The 23,605-nt window shown below is 40.4% G+C and overlaps 1 protein-coding gene across 1 annotated transcript in view; it reads right to left on the bottom strand.

Annotated features, from left to right (window-relative positions):
- The window catches only part of SEMA3C (semaphorin 3C), a 205,568-nt gene that overhangs the window by 46,787 nt on the left and 135,176 nt on the right, over positions 1-23,605 (bottom strand). The window contains exons 7-12 of the mRNA XM_077473091.1: positions 23,267-23,386; positions 19,766-19,908; positions 19,186-19,300; positions 18,181-18,250; positions 14,176-14,320; positions 12,205-12,427 (exon numbers count right to left, since the gene is read on the bottom strand). Coding sequence (XP_077329217.1) covers positions 12,205-12,427; positions 14,176-14,320; positions 18,181-18,250; positions 19,186-19,300; positions 19,766-19,908; positions 23,267-23,386 — 816 coding nt within the window. The remainder of the gene's footprint in view (positions 1-12,204; positions 12,428-14,175; positions 14,321-18,180; positions 18,251-19,185; positions 19,301-19,765; positions 19,909-23,266; positions 23,387-23,605) is intronic.

Here is a 23,605-nt window from a genome sequence, read left to right as displayed (position 1 = left end):
AGGCGTGATACAATTTGACTAATATGTCTAAAATGAAAACAGTTTTTATATGTGTAAATATTTTGTATAATCTGACACCTTAATTTGCTGAGTTTATATTTGCTGCAAATATTTATTATTGAGTTACTTAATTACCTTAATATTTCTTTCCCTATCCAATAAAAGGCATTGGGGTTTATTTACTAAAGCTGGAGAGTGAAAAATCAGGCTTCTGTCTGCATAAAAACCAATCAGCTTCTAACCTCAGCTTGTTCAATTAGGCTTTGGCAATAAAACCTGGAAGCTAATTGGTTTCTATGCAGAAGTGAGCCTGATTTTGCACTCTCCAGCTTTAGTAAATAAACCCCATTGCTCAACCAAACCTGAGCTAATTTCTTATTCTCCCGCAAGTTTTAGTTATTGTTCATTGGTAAGACCACTGCACATGAAATCTTACCTACTACAACCACTAAATAAACATTTCTTTGATTAGCTGATTTTAGGTTACAGAGATGAAGTACACGTTCTTGTGTACGAAACGCGTAGACGAATGCTAGCGCCAGCATGCCCCCACACTTCTCAATGATCCCTGGGCCCAGGCGATAAGGTTGTTTTTCCTACCATATATGCTGGAGGGTTGGACTCTGAACGGCTCAATCTGGTATTCATCTATAGGCTATTGAAGCCCTACCTCACAGGTGCTGGATCGGACGTGCTCCTTATACTTTCTAGGACGATTAGATTATCGTTGATTCAGAAGCACAACTATTATCAATCTCCAGAACAAACAGCTACGGCTGGACTCCAGCAAAGGCATTGCCACAATTCAGCAGTATAAGTCAGCTAAAAGCAGCACAGTACACGGATGTTGGAAGCTCCTCCTTGGCTCTTACAACTCTAAAGCTACGGTACAACGGGGGGATAAGACGCCCATACAAGGGCCAACAATTTCTTTTGAATCCCCTTTGATATGTGTTTATACAACGTAGATAATATAGAGACTGTGGACGCTTTATTTCAGTAGGTAAACTACTATCTTCTTGGAGCTTCATACGAGCTAAAGCCTTTTACATTTTGTTACTGATTACTGATTCGCATTAGTAATATAGCCTAAGCCTTGATTTATTTGAGACCGGTAAGAACTTATTAAAACCAATATAATCAGCATGGACCTCATATATACTTGAAAATGCTATTTTCATCTGATTGGTGTTTTTATATTTACGTGACTACTTTCTCTTTTGCATGGATTTGATATTTTTCAAAGCACTGCCTAGACAATTTATATCAAGCTAATTTCCAAAATACCTTTAAACTGGATACGTATCCCCATGGTTGCTTTTGGATGATTTCATTAAATGGAAATTACTTTAATCCATTCATGCATGCACTTACGGTATATATCGGTATACAATTACCTGGAATTGCATCGGCAGAATACTTATTAGTCAAGATTTTTGGACACATTGACTTTTGTTTATAAAGAGAAGCTACTCAGGGTGACAAATATATGAGACCATTATTCCTCCTGGGTTTGCTTGTTCATTTTGATTTAGTGGGGTTTATGGTTTGGCGCTTTTTAATTATCGTGACAACGTTGTTTAATTACAGTGTATTTATTTATTCATGAATTATTGCAATTGCATGAACGTCACCTAATCAGGGAGTGGTTGTACCGCCCTGCTTGGAGTGACCAGTTATTTGTACTTCACCAATAAATCTTTATACATAATCTTATCTATATAAACCCTGGTTGATCTCCCTTTGATTGCTTTCCAGGGTCATCTCTTTGACCCTTAACAAATTGTTTACAGAGAATGAGAGTAGGGTTGAAATACGTTTGCTTGAGTTTGATGACTGCAAAAGGAGGGTAGAGCTGCGAACTCAAGCAGGTAGATTAAGGGCACATTTACACCACATCTGTTGGGCTGCAGTGCTCAATATGGGCTCAAGGTAATGAAAAGTTGAAATTCATTGTTTTAAAATTTTCCAAGTTCACAATTATCAACGACACTGATAAGAGCCAGGTTAAAATGTTACATGCTGTATTTATACAAAATGCATTGCATGGCAACACACTGCAGTGGGTGTTAAGGAAATTAAATAAATAATTGTGGCTTTTTCTGTAGGCAAAGAAGCACACATCAATACATTGGGGTTGATTTACCAAAGTTTAAGCCCTTGTATACATTCCGACAGAAAATGTCCGATCGGACCGTGTTGTCGGATAATCCGACTGTGTGTGGGCTCCATCGGACTGTTTCCATCAGAATATCCGACAGACAAAGTTTTAGAGCTGGGCTATAAAACTTTCCGACAACATGATCATATCAGACTTTGTCCGATTGTGTGTAGAGAATTCCGATCGTACAAAGTGGCACGCATGCTCAGATCAAATTCCTAGACCAAAGCTATTGGCTACTAGCCTGAACGTAGTCCCGGCGTAAAGAAATAACGTCATCACGTTACGTACGATCGGATTTTCCAACAACTTTGTCCTACCATGTGTATGCAACACAAGTTTTGGACAAAATCCAACGGATTTTGTTGTCAGAATGTCCGACCGTGTGTACAAGGGCGAAGAGTGCAAAATCTGCTGCAGCTCTGCATTGAAACCAATCAGCTTCCTTTTCTTTTGTCAAAGCTTAATTGAACAAGCACAAGTTAAAAGCTGATTGGCTATTATGTACAACTGCACAAAATCTTGCACGCTTTAGTTTTAGTAAATCAACCCCAATACTTTAAAAAAATGCATGTTAATTTAAGTGTAGCTGTGTCAGCGTGCATACATGGTGTGAATTCAGCTTTAATTGCTTGTGTTTTCAAAAGATATAAGAAGTCCAATATACAGTCAAAAATGCAAATAATATTTTTTGGGAGGGCGTGTTGCATTTGATATTAATAATGATTTTTCGCATTCAGACTAGTTTAAAAAATAAATAAAAATCTGTTTAGATAAAAACCGAAATCAGGTTACTCTTGAGTGTGTTTGAATGGATGCTTCTCAAACTAATGCCTTGGTAACAAGTACACAGGCTGTTCTCAAATAATGGGACAGTTTGAGCAGCCTGCTTTGTAACAAAGGTAAATAAGTTTGTAACCATTGTCAGTAACTATGGTAAATAACCTGACATATAAAAGGTTGTCAGGGATAAGCTGGAGATGACTCTCCATAATGCCTTAAGACCAAGGAAGAAAGGTCTGTAACAGCCAGAAAACCTGAAGACACTTTCGCCTGATCTGCAGTAACTGCTTAAGAAACCTGAGTCCTCATTGTCAACTGAGATCACGCTTATACTGCAAAGTAACCGTACTAGAAAAACGCAAAGCCATAAAGAGGGGTTTGCCTTAAAATAACTAAACTCAAAGTAAAAATTATAATTAAATTATACTATAATATAATATAATATAATATACTTTTTACCTAGCAGAGGCAGAAAAATCTTAATTGTTCAATGTGTTTTTATGCAAGTTGTGCTTTAAGTGTCAGTGAGCCAGTGAGTGTGGCTACATTACATTGTTATTATGAAATAAACAGAGCAAGTACATGTTTATAAGGCATAATTCAGCAACACTATGGAGGAGATTAACTAAAACTGGTGCACATAGAATCTGGTGCAGCTGTGCATAGTAATCAATCAACTTCCAGTTTTTGCTGTCAAAGCTGAAATGAACAAGCTGAAAGTAGGCACTCATTGGTTACTATGCACAGCTGCACCGAATTCAGTGTGCACCAGTTTTAGTGAATCTCCTCCTATGGCTTTACAAAGGTATATTAAACCCAGACCTAGACAGAGTTTCCCTTGCCTCATAACCCCCTGAGGTGTTAAAAGAGGATCGACTGTCATTTTGTATTGCCTGTAGGGAACTGATTTATGATCCAAAACTATTTTACTGTTTTTTCTAGTGATATAGGCCACCTACTGGTAAATTCTGTGTCAGAGTTTACACAGTTCTTATCCTGAGTTGTACAAAATGATTCACTCGCTTCTACTAGTATAGATGCTATGCAGTAAATGTAATGTGTAATTTTAGGATATTATGATTTATTGTTATTATTATTATACACGATATATATACCGCCAACAGTTTACGCAGCGCTTTACAATGTATGGGGGGCACAAAACAATTACAGTACAGTTCAATACAAATGGTACAGGAGGGGTGGTACAAAAGGTAATAGCTGCATAGAATGATTTGATGGGGGTGGCTCGGGACAGTTGTTAGGTGGGTGTGGGATAGGCTTTCCTGAATAAATGAGTTTTCAGGGATCTCCTAAAGGTGGGCAGTGTAGGGGTTGATCGGACAGACTGTGGCAGGGAGTGCCAGAGGATGGGAGAGGCTCTGGAGAAGTCCTGAAGTTGAGCATGGGAGGAGGCAACAAGGGAGCTAGAGAGCAGGAGGTCCTGGGAGGAGCGGAGGGGACGATTTGGGCGATATCTGCAGATGAGGTTGGTGATGTAGATGGGGGCGGTGTTGTGGATGGCTTTGTATGTTATGGTTAGCATTTTGAATTTTACACGGTGGGGTAGGGGAAGCCACTGAAGGGATTGGCAGAATAGGGCGGCAGTCACAGATCGATTAGTGAGGTGTATTCGTCTAGCAGCAGCATTCATATTAGACTGAAGGGGGGATAGCCTGCTTAGAGGTAGGCCATTAAGCAGAGAGTTCAAGGGTCAAATTCTGGAGATATTGTGGAGGTGAAAGCGGCAGGATTTAGCCAGTGATTGGATATGGGGGCTGAAGGAGAGGTCAGAGTCAAGGATTACACCCAGGACCCTGGCATGTGTGGAGGGACCAATGGTTGTGTTGTTGATATTAATGGTGAAGTCACGGGGGGGGGGGGGGGATCGTGAAGGAGGAAATATAACAATATAACAAGGGGGATCGTGAAGGAGGAAATATAACAAGCTCAGTTTTAGAAAGATTGAGTTTTACGGAAGTGGTGTGACATCCATGCTGATATGTCATTCAGTAAGTTTGAGATCAGTGAGGAGATCGAGGGGGTGAGTTGAGGAGTGGAGCGATAGATCTGGGTGTCGTCGGCATAAAGGTGGTATTGGAAAACATGGGAGGTTATCAACTGGCCCAAGGAAGAGGTATAGAGTGAGAATAGGAGGGGCCCAAGGATTATTAGATCTCTAAAGGAAATTAGCTGTCTAGTCTCTATAGCTATGTATCAAACTCTGTATTGCACAATTGAGCTTGGTTCTGCAGTTTACAATGTGGAAAAAACAGGCCAGATAAAATTTAGTATATGGCAGAACATAACAGAAACGTTCACTCTCTGATGTAATTAAAATTGTATTTCCATATGTAAATATATCCTTAAATAAACTGAAAACTTACATACTGTAAGCATATGTGTACAAGATAAACTCTGAGACAGCTACCAATCTTATTATTTTTTAAAAGGGAACACATTATCTAGTTTAAACAATATCTAGTTTAAACAATAAGACAGATGTGTATAATACAACATTGAAAATTGCCACACACAGAATACTGGCCCAATATCACAATATGTGATCTCAAACTAACAAAACATAGTCTGAGATATTTTAATTACATTTCTTAAAGAGACATTAAATTCAGGAAAACCACAAAAAATCTGTTAGAATGTACATCATCTACAAGCAAAATCTATTTTGTATTGCAGCCAGTGCTTAGTTCCATCAGTGCTTTTATGAGAATTTCCAGCATCTGGAGACTCAGATAGTCCGCCTGCCAGTGCTCCACTCCTGGGATGTAAATGGCCGGTACGTGTCGCTCTGCCCACCGAAGTATGTGAGGGACCTCCCGTGCAGTGGCTGAGCTTCTTGTTCCCCCTTGGTGATTGACGTATGCCACAGCCGTGGCGTTGTCTGACTGGATCCTGATCAGACGCCCCTGAATTCTCATTGACCATGTGGAGAGGCATAGCCTGATCGCTCTCAACTCGAGCAGATTGATCGGCAACTTGGATTCTTCCGTCGACCAGAGGCCCTGAGCCGACTGAACCCCCATCACTCAACCCCAGCTGGATAGGCTGGCGTCCGTTGTGATCACTATCCACTTCAGAGGCAGGAACAATTTCCCGGACTGAATCACCGGGGACCTCAGCCACCAGATCAGTGAGTCTCTGACTGACTGGCTCATCTGGATCTGACGATCCAGGGACAACTGAGATTTGTCCCTTTTTGTCAAAATCTCCTTCTGCAGGACTCTGGTGTGGAACTGGGCATAAGGTACTGCCTCGAAGGAGTCTACCATGAGACCCAAGACTCACATGCAAAAGCGGAGTGACCACTTGTGGTTCATAAGCAGTTTCACCGTGGATCTGACAGTCTGCAGTTTGTCTGAAGGGAGAAAAACTCTAGCTTCCATGGAGTCCAGTAGCAAGCCAAGGTACTCCAGATGCTGGGACGGTACAATCACTGACTTCTTTAGGTTCAACAGCCACTCAAATTCTTACAAGGTCTGCATGGTGATCGCCACATCCTCCTCTAACTCTGAGGTGGAAGATGCCCTTAGGAGGAGATTGTCTAGATATCCCATGATTGCGATCCCATGTTGCCACAGCCATTGATGCCAGACCAAAAGGAAGAGCTACAAACTGGTAGTGGGCTTCCCTGACTGCAAACCGCAGAAACTTTTGATGCCGAAGGCATATGGGTATGTGCAGGTATGAATCCTGGATGTCCAAGGACACCAGGGAGTCCCCTTGATGGAGTGCAGCGACTACTGAGCGAACTGATTCCATTCTGAACCTCTGCACTTTTACAAAGTGATTGAGGGCTTTTAGGTCCAAGATTGGATGTACCCCTTCCTTCTTGGGAACTACAAACAGATTTGAGTAGAATTCCTGGAAACGGTACAACCACCCCGCGATTCAGCAGGTCCCTTACTGCCCCCAAGAGGGCCTCCCAGTGAGCCAGGGATACGGGTATGCTGGAGGGGAAGAATCTGTTTGGCGACCAAGAGAGAAACTCTATCTTATACCCTATGGAAATCAGATTGCAGACCCATTGGTCGGATAACCGAGAGGACCACCAGGCTGCAAACTTCCAAAGGTGACCCCCACCCAAGACATGGGTGGGGGAAAACCTTCATGCGGTAGCACTTTTATTCGCAGGCTTAGTAGGCTTGTGGTTCCAGGGACGTTTTTGTCCGTCCGTGGATGTCCTGTCGAGCTGGGGACCTTTTAGTTGAAGCTCTGGGAGGATGAAAAAGCCGTTTGTGAGCAGAAAAAGAGGGCCCTTGCCTAGGGCATGGTGCCTTAGCCTTCCTGGCCTGTGGGAGTAGGGTACTCTTACCACCGGTGGCATTTTTAATAATGTCATCCAAAGAGGCTCCAAAGAGCCGGTCGCCAAGGAAGGGAAGATCTGTTAGGGCTTTTTTGGATGCCTGGTCAGCAGACCAGTATTTTAGCCAAATCAGGCACTTCAGCACCACAGCTGACACTGAAGCCCTGGATAACAGAGGGACAGTATCCAGGGCCGCGTCACAGATGTACTTAAGGCCTTGCACTAGTTGGTCTGCTAGTTCCATGCAGACAGGAGAAGCCTGTTGCTCTCCCAATTCGCGGTGCAAACGTTTTGCCCACTCAGTTAGTGTCTGCGACACAAGTGCGAATGCCAGTACTGGTCGCACGGCTGACCCCACCACCGTAAACAAGGAACGAGCCACTGCCTCGGCCTTCCTGTCCATGGGATCCTTGAATGCAGGAGTCCCCTCAACCGGGATCGTGGTTACTTTATTTAACCTGAATACTGGGGTGTCCATGACCGGAGGAGCTGACCATTTTTTGAGAAGGCTCTCCTCAAAAGGGTAATGCACCACCATATATTTGGGGACCGAAAAGGTCCATTGCGGGCGACCCCATTCCTTGTAAATGAACTTGTCAAAATAAGTCAGATACGGGAACACCTTAGGTGAATGTGCTGGCTTGCGGGACCCAAAAGGGATCGGTACATCAGCAGAGGGATCTGCTGGCTCTTGAATCTTCAGGGTATCATGCACAGCTGTGATAAGTGCTCCAACAAGCGATTTGTTGCGCATGGACCAGGACGGGGACTCATCCTCACTGTCTGAACGGTCCTGGTCAGCGTCGTTTGACAAGACAGAGCAGGGGTCACCAGCCTCAGCAGGACCTGAGTCTGCATCCGAGCTCTCCCCAGAGAACGGTGGGGGGCAGGGGCCGGTTTAGTGCACCTTTCTTCCCACGCACCGCTTCCATCTTGGCAATGAACGAATTCAGGACTGCCATCAGGTTGTCCATGGGCACTGCACAGTCTGCAGGTGACCCGGTTACAATTGCCTGGATTTCCGGGGAAGAAACACCAGTTTCTGAAGCCATGCTGACCCTACCCTGTCTGCCACCCAAAGGGGACTCAGGACAGTGACAGTCCCACCCTCCTTACTGCTGCTGGCTAAGGGGCTCTTTCCCGCTGGACTCACCACCCTGAGGAGTTCTGTGCTATCCAGCAAGTAGTGCCTATAGTCCCTGTGGGCTCCCAGGTGCAGAGGAAACAATGTTGTGTCTGTGGCAGCAGCTGCAAATAGCGCCAAAACCACTCTGATGTGTGCTCAGGCTTCAATAAAATGGCCGCCCAGCTTCCAGTACAAAGACATAAAACACAGGGAAAATGGCTGTGAGAGCTGAGGAGCACATGCTGCCTCTAGAGAACACTGAAAAAAACGCATTCAGGCTTCAAGAAAATGGCCGTCAGTGTTCTGAATAGGAGATCACTAGGAAAATGGCTGCTGAAGCCCAGGATAACATGCTGCCCTTGCCCACACCTAAAATGGCCACCGAAACAGCTCCATAAGGTACAGGGAGAAAACGATGGCAGTGAACACAGCGCTGTACAGGGCATCAGCAAAACCTCACAGACACCTTCCAGGGGCATGAAGAACAGGACCCAGGACACCACCAGCCAACGCAGCCCCCCAACCCAGGTGAGAGCCCCCGGAGAGCCCTTGCATAGACACACACACACCACACAGCAGCCACATGCAGCATCCCCCCAGAGAGGGGGGAGGGAAGATAGGGACAGGGGAGAGAAAAGAGAGAGGTAAGGGACCCCCGAATCGACCTCCCAGGGAATGCCCAGCTGCTCAGCCCCGCCAAGGCAGGGAGAGCTGTACTTACCAGTCCTGAAGAGCTGGGAGACATTCCATCACAGACCCACTCACTGATTAGTACAGGGTGGCTGCTGGCCTGGCATACTGTGATGCAGACATCAGTAGCCCGGTCATATGTATGCCCCGGGCATAAAAGCTCACCAACCACCTCTGGAGCTGAGGTTTCGTCCTGGCCTGCTGAGCGAGTAGCTGCGGCCTGCACACGCTCCATGGCCGGACTGGGGAGACAACAAGGATAAGGGTATCCAGCCTGTCACCCAGCTGGCTGTTGATAGTAGATCACAGGATCATTCATCTTGCGCAAAAAATCATGCTTCTGCATAAAAAAGCACGAATCGATGGGCCCGCAGGGTTCCTAGGTCCTTCTCCTTCACTAGGCAAAATAAAACTGATGGCTGCATGGCAAGCTGGAGAGCTGTTGCCCAAGGGACTGCCCCCTGGGCGGAACTAAGAGTTCTGAGTGTTGTATTACAACGAATGCCTAGTATCTCCTAGTAATATGGCATAACAACCCAATGTCTAAGAGAGGAGCTGTGTCGGTCGGTGAATATAAGAGAAAAAAGCTTAGATGTTTGCCACATGCCCTCACAGCTAAAGCACAAAGCTCAAAAAAATTCTCCAAAAAAAAATGAAACAAAGTGTTCTCTTTAAGTGATTTAACTTAAAGTAACACAGTTTCACAAATCAAAGTCACCTACAACACAGGGCAAAGAGTCACTTTACATAATTCAAATTTGGATCTAAGCAAAAAAATCTAATTGGCTGCCAGTGAAATTCAAAAAGTTGAGACCACCATTAACCTGTTTAGGAGTATGGATATTAACATTACTGGGGAGTCGTAATAGAGGTCTTGGGCATGATTTGATGTGAAGGTCCAGAAGGGTCAAAGCTAGGTTCTGCTGGGAATGGACAGTAACTTACTTACAGCCTCTGTAAGCAGACTGCACTTGCAAATAGACACAAACAGACAACATTTTAAATGTGAACAAGGAGGACCTTGTGGACACTAGTGAGGCCTCGGCTGAAGAAGCCTCTGAAGATGATGACCCTATAATAATAGGTGTCTCAGGTTCTGTGGTACAGGTGTGGTTACTTCTAATGATACTGGATGAATGCCCCCAGAATGTGTAAAGATGTGGAAAACAACTAGGCCCAAAGTGAGGCAAGGTCTCACGTACTCACAAACCCAAACAGCTGGTCTTAAACACTGTCATTAAGTTTCCTCAGCCTTAAGCTTTACCGTGGTGAAACTGGCAGTGGCAGGAAATTTGAAAGGGGTTCTAATAGAACCAATTGTGAGGTATCTACTGGTGCTTCATCTGGACCAGCCTTGCATGCAAAGTGAGTCTTTAGTGACATTGGTGGCTGTGCCACAGCTCTAGACCTGGAAGTCACTCTTTACACCACACAAAGGTATGGAAGGCACCACAATAAACACAATGGAGGGCCCAATACCCAAAGGTTATATACCAGGCTAACCCTGCTAACCTTCACTCCAGTGGGGTTTGCAGCAGTCTCAAGCAGCAGTGTGAATGAAGTCAACAAGGAAAAAAAAAATCATCAGCCGTGTATTACCGATCACTTCTACAGGCAGCAAAAGCCCCCCCTCCACTGCTGCTGTTCCAGGGCTTTCTGGTGCAATTGGGGAACACAGAACTGCTGTGACCTGTCTCTATGGCTGAACATAGAGGAAAGGCAGGTACATCCACACTCACCTCTCTTCTGTGATGAATGGAAATAATTTTTGGTCTCGGTTTGTTGTTTACAAGCTGTTACTGGTTTGTAAAGCATTTGATCAAACTGCTCTTGGTTTCATCAGATGCTTTTTAGGGCACAGGAGAGACAGACCCCAAATGTCTTAGTAATGGTTATCTGTCACTGCCCATGCTATCAAAAGGGATGTTGTTCATCTCTTGTAAAAGCAATAAATTGATCCAAAAAAATTAAAAGGCAAGTGTTTAAAAAATGTAAATAAAATATATATATTTTTTTAAATCATCCCCATTTCCCTGTGCTCACATGCAAATACAAACATGTACATAGGTCCTGCACACATATATAAACCATAAATACGAGGCAGCAATGTTGTAGTGACAGCAATAACTCTAGTGCCAGACCTCCTGAATAACTCTAAACTGGTAACTTGTAAAGGCTTTAAAGCGTCACCTATGGATAATTGAATGCACCATCGTTTTTTGCCATTCCACAGGCATGTGCAATTTTAAATTTTATATGTGACATATTAGGTATCTATTTACTAATTGGTTATTATATTGTATTTGTGTGCACTAATTTCATTAAAATGTACTTCCTTATTTTCTTGAAAATTTTCATTTTAAAAATAGCTGCACAATTATGCAACATAAAAAAATTGCAACAATAACCATTTTATTTGCCAGGGCATCTCCTTTCAAAAAAAGATATGATCTTGGGGGGGTTCAGAGTAATTTTCTGGCAAAAAAAATGCAGTTTTTAACATGTGAGAAATGTCAAAATAGGCTCGGTTGGCAAGAGCTTAAGGAAAGGAATGTGATGAAGACAGAGGCCAGAAATTAAATGAATTGTTTTCAGCAGAGCTGAGGTCAGTAGCGAAAAACTGTGCCATTATGGGTAGATGCAGGGTTATACACAAGATTGCTTCAAAGTTTTTCGCTTGGCAGCGTCTCAACCTACTGTAGATGGTGGTATACTTCCTAAATTTTTGTGTCCCGATAAAGACATATGTATACAAAACCATTATGCATTCACTATAACCTTATTCCTTGACCATACAAATATTTCTCAAGATGCTATAATTATGCACTCTCCTAAAGTAGCTTCACTACCCAAAAATGCAGATATTGAGACGATCTTGATGTGCCATACTGCTCTGGTCTCCCTTTCATTTTAGCAGCCTGTCCACATTTTCTTATTTTGCTAACTACATATTTACACATAACAAATGTTACATTCAATACCATAACATACATTCAATACATAACAATGTTACATTCAGCTATGGCTCAATATACACACATGCGCCCACACACACACAAACAGACTGCTCAGGCAAATAAATGTTGATGTTTAGCTGTTTAGTATTAATTGCATTTGTCTTACCTGTTCCAAGAAAAAGGACATGGTACTTTCCATCTGCTGCATACACTCTGTCCACGGCTATCTTTGTATACTTGTAGTCTGTTCCTGTCCTTACTAGAAGTGGCTTCTTATGTTCCGGATAAATGGAGTTGAACATAAGTGGATGATTTCTTATAAATGTAACAACATCATCTGGGAATTCTTTTGTTGTCAGTAAGGTTGGTGTAAATGCACCTCCAGGACACTACAAAGAAAAATACAGGTATTACATTACTGAATATATGTATTCTAGAACTCTATCCCTAAAATAAAATTCAAGTAAAAATTTCCAGGTTTGAAGGGTTAGACCTTTTACTGCTGGATCAACTGTGTGATCAATGGGAAAAGAAGTGTGCAGAAACCTTTACAGTCAGAGACAAACAAAACATTTCCTTAATAGAGTGGAAACATTAGACCCTCTGACAAATGTTATTGCTGTTTACCTGTTGGGGAATCACTTCTGTGTGGTCATCAAGACAGGAAGTGAGAAAAATGTTCCCCTACAGCAGTAAATCTGAGGTTCTGACCCTTCCCCACAACAACACTCTTTTGGTGTTCAAAGCTACGTGTACGCTCAAGAACAAATTTGCATTGGAATTCCCTGGGTTGAAGATCCCAAAGAAATAAGTATCTATGTGAAGTGACATGTATAGATGAGGGTGCCTGTGTTGCATTTATTATGGTCAGCAAACCTTTGTTTAGTTACTGACATATTTCCTCTAAAAGTCTACACAGATGTTTAATATGCTTAGTAAGAATGTACCTTCAACTGGCTGGACACATACGGAAAAAGATGCCAGCTGAGATGCATGCTGCAAACATCTCCACATCACTTATTTACATAGGATACACATTGGGAGTCTCCACACATTTTCCTTTGCAGGGGCTAAATAAATTAGGAACGGTCAAACGGATACCCAAGCTCAGAAATAATATGCAGTAATTTTGTTTTTCCCCCTTTTTCTTCCGCAGATCATAAACCATAAAAAATAATACAAAACCACAGAAATATTCTAAGCCAAGTTTTATACTTCTCTGTTGGCATAACCAGGCAAAGGCTGCTGTGAATGACTACGGCTGTGTGCTATTTTTTCAGATGGTTTCTATATTCTCGAAATATGGCAGTCATTCACACGTGAGTTCAATTCCATGTTTTTAAAGGGAATCTGCACAGAAAATTTATGGAGGCTTCATTTGATGATGTCTTATGAAAATGGTAGTTCCTTAGCTATCACGTAAATCCAAGGTTTCAGTACTGTATGAGTCACTAACTTGGAATTCTAATTAACAGTTTATTTACACAGTAAGATCAGGGTATGAAGCCCATCTCCACTTTCAATGACAGAGTTTATGCCCATGATAGCTTGGGCTCAAAGCAAAGGATTTTACCTGGGCATTGGCAGCAGCCAGTGGCAGACAATGACATGGAGAATGGTGTTGGAGGAGATGAGCAGTACAATGAAACTTTTTTGGACCCATGGGGGAAAGGGATTTTGAAAAATAACAAAAAACTGAGTGTAAAAGAGTGGAGATGGGATCTGAGTGTAAATGCTAGAGAGGGTTTAAGAATTAAGGTTTAAATTTAGGGGTTAAATAAGTGTTCTGGTTCGAGAGAGGGAGAGGTTAAACAAGTTAAAGGTTAAGGTTTAATGTTAGGGACAGGTGATATTTAGGTGCCATGTGTTTTTATAGGTAAATTAACATTTGTTTTCAGTGTCAAAAGACCCATGTTGAAATGTCCTTTATACTCTATATTTCCTAATAACTGAACTTTTCTATTATCTCTTAATTTCTATCTGAATTTTTACTTTTCTTTTGTTTCCATCTGTAGTTTTTCTTGCTGATTATCAGAGGCCTAACTGACATAAATTTGTTCTCCAATGAGAGAGAAAATATTACCAGAAAAAAAAAAGTGGTCACAACAAAGACAAAAGATCACTTGAAACAACTTACTGTACCAGGCCTTGGATATGGAATTCGGCCCTGATAAGGAATCAGCTGATGGTTGGGTCCTTCTTTGTGAGCAAACGGTCCATTGAACACCGTCTGAATGTCCGACATGTGATATACACATACTGCAGATCCTTTGAACACAGAGCTTAAAAGAAAAAATAAACACTGTATATAAATGGCATGTAAAAATGCTACAATTGCTGCATCTACTGCAAGTATTTGCCATTATTGAATGATTCCAACATAGGTATCCTGCTAAATATTTGAAATTGCTGTTACCAATAATCAAACTATATATATATATATATATATATATATATGCATGACGGTATCTACAAACCACAGTCATTTATATAAATAATAAAATATAATTACTTGGAATCCCATATTGATTGATTCTTTGCAGATTAGACAAGTCTACGTGCAAATATGGAAGAGAATGGTTGAATTGTAATTCTCATTGAACCATTCCTATCTATAATGGATAGGGTTCTTGTTTCTGGTCAGTAGAAACATTGATATTTTAGAGAATACGGTTATATTCTCAAAGTCCTGATTTTGGTGCATTATTTAGTAAAGACAGACATACGGTTGCACTACAACTTTAATATTGCAGCTCCAACTGAAGCCTTCTGCTTCTCATGAAACGTTCTTAAGTGATTAGAATTTTCCTGGGTGTTGGTTTTAGGCTGTGCCCCAGATTTCAGAAATTCTTCCATATAAATATGTCCTTACATTTATTGTACTGCCCGCGCTTTATAATCTAAACTCAAGAGCAATATTCATTCAACGTGACCTGTGGCATGGTTTGCCAAGGAATTTTATTCTTTCCTTCAAGCATGCCACAAAGCTTATGTCTGGAAACAGTAGCTTATTTCACTTTTTCTTTAACGTTGTTTCACTCATAGGTGAATTCCCTCTCGGATTAAATCCACATGTCTAAAGGTTTTTATAACAAAACCTGAAATTCTATCTACTGGCTGGCAACCAGGTCTCATTTCTTAACAATTCTGTCTTTTCTCCATTTAAAGCACTTTCTATTTACATTTGTTAAACTTTGGAGGGCTGCTGTCTTAAATAAATTCCTTTTTTAAACAGATACTGGAAAAGTGCTGCCTTTTCTCCAAGCAGACATTGCTTAACAAAAGTAAAAACTAATACACTGTGCTGTATTTAATCTTTTTTAGAAAGCCCACACACAGCTGGATATGGAGTATATGTAGCTGTCATGTCATCTGTGTATTTGATAAGTCTCCTGCACAGACTTCCATATGCACTTAAAACTTAGAAGGATAAAAGAGAAAATGAAAAAAAAAAAAAACGTATTAATGAATCACTTTCCATAACATAGCTGGAAAAATGCCATGTAACCCTTTTAATGCTCTATATCTAATGACTGATGTTTTTATACAGCCTCAGAATGGCTTTTAAGTGGATCAATTGGAAGATGTACATAAATGTCTTTTTTTTCCATCTGAAAAGCTAATTTTAAAGTGCAGTTTAGAAAATTATGTTAGCATTAAAGAGGAAGCTTGTCTGCCAGGCTAATACATTATGTATTCTATACTGTAAGTACTCTGACTGCCCATTTCCTACTTTTTCTGCTTATCGCCTTAGAATAGATCACGTTATCAACAGACTTCTGTTCAAGCTGCCAAATAAAACTGGAGTGTCGACAGCTTTTGGAATACATATGTATCTGCCTAGAAACATCTTAATTATAGTGGACAGATAATATATGACATTTTAGACCGCATAAGCCACCCACTGCTGAAGATACAGAGAATCTACTAAAGCATCACAAGTGAAATGTTTGGGAATCATTACTGAAAACACAAAACATTTTTCAATGGAAATGAGAAATTCCTCTGGTCAGACAAAACCGACGAGTTAAAGGAGAAGCACACCCAAACCTCGTTTGGCTGTACTCCTCCCATGGATCACAGGAGTGCAGTTCGTTCTGCACTACTGTGACTCGATACAAGCTCGGGCAAGATCGCAACAATGGAGTTGTCCACATGCCTGGACCGACACCCGGCTCAGCCTCTCAGCGAGCCAATCAGTGCCTGATCCGGCCGCTGTCACCCCCTCCACAGCTCAGCACTCCAGTGAGTGAGGAGGGGGCAAAGCAAAAAGTGGTGACTGACAGTCACCAGCTCTCTGCTCACGGAGCCCTGAGAAACAAGCGGTCTGCGGTGTTTGATCGCTCAGTTGTAAGTGTTCGAGCCGACGGGGGACAGATGCAGCATTGGACCAATGCTGCATCCACCTAGGTAAGTATTAATCTTCAAAAAAATATATATCCCATACATCTCTTTTAAATTAATATGTTCACTATGTAAGCAAGACCTCTTGCCAAGTATATATCAATGCAATTGCTGTTAGCATTGAATTTCCTTAAAAGAAGAGACAGGGCCTCTCGCTATGTATTACATGTGAAATGCATAAAGAGAACAACTCCCCACCCTTCATATTGCTGCTGATAACTCTGTTGCCATTTTTCTTTTTCCTTCCCGTTGTTTTGCTTTATCATTCTGGTGTCTACCTGTATGAAATGACAGATCACTTATTGCACTTTTTTTATTTTATAGTTAATGGAGTATTCTGCTGTCATCTTTAGCTAAATGTTTGTTTTCTGCTGCATCTTTAAGTGAGTAGGGTGTTGTCTATCCTTATATTTGTATTTCATTGGTTTATGTTTTACTTGATTCATAATAGAAGTGGAAAAAGGTAACATTTGTTTTCAGAATTCGTGCAACCTACTAAAGGACAACATAGGTGTAGTTTACCGGTTTGGTGTATTATGAGGTCTTTATGGACTTTTTCCTCATGCATCATGACTTCATACTTATTCTTAATGAAATAATGCCTTGGAATTTTCAGTACAAACTATCAGGGCACTATAAAACCACCCACACTACTCATACTATACTCTACTGTAATCAGGAATAAGAGCAGGGACAACAGTTTCCTTTCCAATCCCCATTTAGTGTGGTGCAAAGTGCAGGGAGGGAAGGGGATCAAGAACTCTCTCTGACACTATCTCTAAAAGCAATGGGACCTAGAAAACAAACATACCTCTAACAAACTTCAAAGTCTGTGTACAAGAAAAAGAAGTCTGTCCGCCCCTGAACAAAAATGTGAAGCTATGCCCCCCCCCCCCCCAAAAAAAAAATAACCTGATGTTTTATATTTGTTCAATCTATGCTTTACAAAAAAAGTTGGACAAAAGTTTCCAGGACACTGTTGAGCAGAATCCTCTTACTTTTTGGTCACTACTCTGACACATTCTGCTGTGTGTGAAAATTTAAGCTTGAGCTATTAAGCTCTGTAAACACATATTTTTATAACAAAAGAGTTAAGCAGACAGAGGAAAACATACAAAAAAGGGTTTAACACTCCACCTACTGGATGGATAAAGGACTACTCCATATTCAAGTGGGCTATTTAGATATAACTAAACCCTAAACTATACTTTTCTTATCCTTTTGCAATATGCCCCTCGCTGTTGGCTTGTAGACTTTTTTATTTTCTAAATACTTACGATTTTGGCTTTTAGAAGTCCAGCATGAAACCTAAAATTAGGCTCAGCAATACATACAGCAGACAAAAGCCACCTGTCCAGAGACTGTTTATATGTAAATTCTCTTATAGATTTGGATGACATATAACCAACATGTAATACACATTTCTACTTTCTGTCTATAGCTCTAATCCTCATGGGTCATAACTTATCCAGGCACCTTCTTTTCTTCTGCTTGTTTTTGCTCGCCACCATGCTTCAGCAACCATCCCTGACCCTACACATCACTCCTGACAGACCCCCTTGACTGGTTGCCTGCTCTTACAAACAGGTCTCATAAACAGCAGTGAGAATATGTTCATGCTGTAGCTGTCTACTGTATTTTTTTCACAATAAAGCGATTAAGCCTTCAGCTAAAAAACAAAATGTTCACTCTGATTTCAAAAATGTAATTTTGTAAATGATTGTTATTAGTGCCATACCTTGAGGTGGTGAAAATACCATATACCAGAGTATTACGTGGATTATCTGCATCCATTAGAAAAATGTCCTCTATAATAAAAACATGAAAGTAAAATGTCACAATTCTCTAAAGAATGAACATGAAAAATATTACACATATTACAAACACTGGATTAAGACTATATCTAAATATTTCTGCATTCAGCTCACTCTGGAATTGAGTTCTGTATAATAAAGTGTGAAAAAAACATTACTCATAGAGACAACGGCAAGTGTTAATACTTGGATCATTTATTGACCTCTTTTGCAAGTGTGGCCAGTGATCAGTAAAACCACAAAGAAAAGTTCTTTAAACTCGGGGCATTGGGACTGCTCTGGGCATAGTATGAAATGTTGCTAGTACAAGCTCTTATTTTTCTTAGTGAGAAGATTTGAAAAATCACTATCAATTCAATGGCAGCTGGGAATTCAAAACTGTTATTCCCAAGACAAAGATACAACAGCAGTAACCTCCCTGGCGGTATGATTATTTCAGATTTTTGCATCTCAAAGCGGTACAATTGTTTTACATAGAAACTTGGCGTTTTATATTGTAGGCCTGTAATTCTTAGCAATAACACACTTAAATCTGTCCAAACAAGAGTCCAGTAGATATCCCAGGTATGATAAAGTTTGAAACACAAAATCATAAATTACAATATAATAAACGCTGGCAGGGAACAGAGCCCGGCACACAGAGGCATCGGGCGGAGGACACAGCCCGCAGACACAACAGGGGAACATCGCAGGATCCTGGGGACAAGGTAAGTACACTGCACCAGGATCCTCCAATGCGATCCTGAGTGTGGCTCGAGGGTTACCGATAATGGTGCTGAAATTTAACCCTGAGCCACACTCGGGAAAACCGCCAGGGAGGTTAACATGAAAGTCACTGTTGAACAATATAAATTTAAAAAATATCGGCAGCTGCAAAATTCTCTAAACCCATAAGGTAGGGTAGACATTATTATTCATATTGATCCTACCCAATTCATCAAAATGGGTTTCAGTTCCATCATCATCCATCACTGAACACACAAGCCGTGCCTTTAAGAATGTCGTCCACTTATTAACAAGACTTCTTTGTCCACCAATGTCATTCTAAAAAAAAAAAAAAAGTAAAGTAAAGAGAAATAAATGACCCTATTAGTAAAATATCCACAGTCTTTATTTGTAAAAAATGTGTAAACTATCCTTCTACAGCATTTCAGCCTTCTAATTTGGTAGCTAGAGCAATAGCTACAAAGTGCAATGTTGGTTTGTAGTACATATATATTACTATTACTGGCTTTCAATTTATAATTATGATTATCATCTAAACAGCTTTTTGTATAGATTTATTTATAAATATGTAATTAATTAAATGCTTCAGATGGGAGGAAACAGACATTGCAAAAGAGATTTGAACGAAATAGATGTAGGAGCATACAGTATGTAGGAGTGCGTGACCTCATTCCTGCGCTCATCAAGAACAGGAAATGCATTTAAACTGTGAAAACCAGATGTACTTAGTAGACTTTATTATAAATGTCAGGGTCTGCTAGAGGTAAACACAATGCAACTTACTGGGCAAACTCTTGCTATCATGGAGTGAATCTGCTTGGTGCTCCCACTGTTGTCAGTCAGCCTCTCTTTCAGAAAGAAATAAACTTTTGCATCATTTGGGTCTGTTCCATCTGAAAGAAGCTGTGCATCCACAAAAATTGGCTCTAGAAGGCAAAATATTTCATCCTTGAGAATTTATTGAGAATTGCTACTACATCCATTGAACACAACATTAATGCGTTAGTGTCAAATATTGCACTAGTTTTATGCTGCTTACTTTTATAATAAACAATATTACTAAAAAATAAGTTTTAGAACTCAGATAGGTACATCAGTTATATCAGTGATCAGTAACTTGTATTTTATGAGTGGTCCAAGACAGTTCCTCTTCTTCCAATGTGGCCCAGGAAAGTCAAAACATTGGACACCCCTGCACTACACTGTCAAATGTTTTTGGACCATAATACGTATTGTATTTAACCGCTTGCCGACCGCCTCACAATGATATACATCGGCAGAAGGGCTCGTACAGGCAGAATCACGTACCTGTACATTTCAAATTAAGAGGCAGCCAGCGGGCGTACTCCGTGAGTCGAGTCGCGGGTCCTGTGGACTCGATCACCGTGGGGATACCCGCAATCGCCTCACAGGGAGGAAGAATGGGGAGATGCTAATGTAAACAAGCATCTCTCAGTTCTGCCTAGTGACAGTGTCACTGATCTCTGCTCCCTGTGATCGGGAGCAGAGATCAGTGACATGTCACACACAGCCATGACCCCCACAGTAAGGAAATAGACCCCAGGACACACTTAACCTCTACACTGCCACCTAGTGGTTAACCCCTTCACTGCCAGTGTCATTTACACAGGAATCAGTACATTTGTATAGCACTGATTGCTGTATAAATGACAATGGTCCCAAAAATGTGTCAAAAATGTCCAAAGTGTCTGCCATAATGTCGCAGTCATGATAAAAATTACTGATCGTCGCCATTAAAAGAAAACAAAATAATAAAAATTCCATAAAACTATCCCCTATTTTGTTTTGTGCAAACCAATCAATAATTGCTTATTGCGATTTTTTTTTACCAAAAATATGTAGAAGAATACACATCAGCCTAAACTGAGGGAAAAAATGTTTTTTTTTTATATATTTTTGGGGGATATTTATTATAGCAAAATGTAAAAAATAATGAATTTTTTCCAAAATTGTCGCTTTTTTTTTGTTTATAGCGCAAAAAATAAAAACCACAGGTCTGATCAAATACCACCAAAAGAAAGCTCTATTTGTGGGAAAAAAAGGACATCAATTTTGTTTGGGTGCAATGTCGCACGTCCGCGCAATTGTCAGTTAAAATGACACAGTGCTGAATGGCAAAAAGTGCTCTGTCATGAAGGGGTTAAATTCTTCCGGGACTGAAGTGGTTAATCTTGTTGGACATCCCATTCCAAAAAATTAACCTGGCTTCCCGCCTTGCAACTATAAAAGCTTTTGCTATTTTGGGAAAACTTTATGCATGATGAGCATATCTGTGGGGATCTGTGCCCATTCAGCTAAAAAAGCATTTAGGAGATGAGGTGCTGCTATTTGATAGGACCTGACTCGCATTCGGCATTCCAGTATATCTACCGGGTGTTCAATCTGGTTGAGGTCAGGCTCTGTGCAGGCTACTTGAGATCCTCTGCTCCAAACTCATCAAACCATGTCTTTATTGACCTGGATTTATGCACATGGGAACAGTCATATGGAAATAGAAAAGGATCTTCCCCAAACTGTTGCCATAGCATTCCATTGTATGCTGTAACATTACCAGTACCCTTCACTGGAAACAGCTGATTGCAATAATTTGGAGGGGCGTCCACATATTTTTGGCCAAATATGAGTTTGTGATGGTCAGGTGTCCATAAACCTTTGATCATACAGTAGATTTAACTCTATGAGAATGTATCCAAATCAAGCAACCTTCTGTATGCATCAATGTTCTTGTGTTTTTATCTGTTAAAAACGTAATGCAGTTATCTACAGACTTCACATGAGGCTGGGACACCATATAGTACAGATTCAGCAATGGAAATTGCTGTTCAATGTGCTGGTCTGCTCCGATGATTCCCCTGTGGCCACTACAGGATCAAGCAGTCTGAAAATGATCATGTAAACAGTAATTAAACTGGTTGTCTGAATGTGAAAACACATTAAGGTACAGTAACATCAACCAGAATTGAGAGTATTTTTCTTATCCTTTTTGTACCATTTTTATATTTAAACGCTTTTTAACTAATTTTATTTATGCAACAGGGGGGCATAAAGCTGGAAATATGATGCTTTAGAAATATGTTATACTTTAGGAGAATTACATATTTTATTTTAAAATACTTTTTTTATTACAGTTCAGTTTCTACTAAAAGCAATACAAAATACTATTAAACTAAGAATATATATAAATGTTAACAGAAAAAAGTTAGCACTATGGGTAGTAGCAAGCAGCCAGCAAAAAGACTGATATACAAAACCCTAGGCAATAAGTAAAAACATGAATGTGGCACATGATATTGGATGAAGTTCACATTTGCACTTTATTGACTTATAAGCTTTGAATTCACTATACATTTTGTTTGGTGAATTTAATTGAAACTGCAATATTATGTAACTTTTTTTTGTTAGATATTGACTCCTAAATATTACGAAACATACTTTATAATATTTTTTCACTTCACTTGATGTAGGATTGTTATTAAATTTATTTTATTTGATGTTCACTGATAAGCGCCGCATTCATGCTTTTACATGACAGTCTGTCTCACTTATTTAAAAATCTGCTCTACCTACTGAGGGGTTTGGAGGATTTTTCCAGTCATTTAAACTGTGAAATCTTTTTATCTTTTATTAGCTGCAGTACCCTGTACAGGAGAAAATGTCTTCATAATAGGTTCAGTGCTATGTGTTGAAGACTCATTACATGCGATGCTGCACTGAGGTGCCATTATTTTGTCTTTAATGCACTAATGCAGTGCACCTGCATTGGAGCACACCACAACACGTAATGCATTGCCAAAAATAGTGCATGTATATTTTTGGCACGTTAGGGTGGTTTCCCATACTTGAGGGTGCAGCACAGTGTACCCACAGGTTTTGTGTGGGTACTTGTTACCTGCGCTTTGCCACTGACTACAATTACATTGGCAGTTTTAGTGCATGCAGGACTTTTTTTTGTTTCCAGAAAAGCACCAAAACCATCCGATGTAACACAGATTTATGTCAAAGTGGGGGTAACCCATGAGTACACCGCACTGCACCACATCAGTGTGAAATCACTCTTGGGGTGCATTGGCCCATTCCTTTCAATGGTTTGCCTCAACCCCATGCAAGTCAATGCACATTTACACACATGCATTAACATACCACAAAAATGTAAATGGCCCATCAATCTACTGTTTACTTTATTAGACACTAATCTAACACCTAGGTACAATTTCCTTAAAAAATAAATAAAAAAAAAGAGAAAGAATTTGGAAAGAGGCTTACCACTTAACCACTTTGAATTATGCTGATCAGTTCGTACAGCATTACGTTTTGTTAAACTTCGAAATATAGCTGAGTCTGTACCCATAAAATCTATATACATTCCAGAAAACAGCTCTTCATCTATAAAATAAATAACAAAATAAGAACTTGCACAGTGATATGGCTTGCACATCCTCTGAATAACAACATACTTGGCAGCACATATAGTTCCTGACAATTCAATGTCAAATACATTGTTTTATCAAAAATCATCAATTGCTATTTCTGTTATTTTACAGATTTCTAGAGATGGTAACAAACAAAAACAGCAATTTCTATCTATGAGAATCTATCCTTATT

The sequence above is a fragment of the Lithobates pipiens genome, unplaced genomic scaffold, assembly GCF_037356315.1.
Source record: "Lithobates pipiens isolate NorthernLeopardFrog02 unplaced genomic scaffold, aLitPip1_a1.2 Scaffold_8, whole genome shotgun sequence".
Classification (NCBI taxonomy): Eukaryota; Metazoa; Chordata; class Amphibia; order Anura; family Ranidae; genus Lithobates; species Lithobates pipiens.
This window is presented reverse-complemented; position numbering and strand designations above follow the sequence as displayed.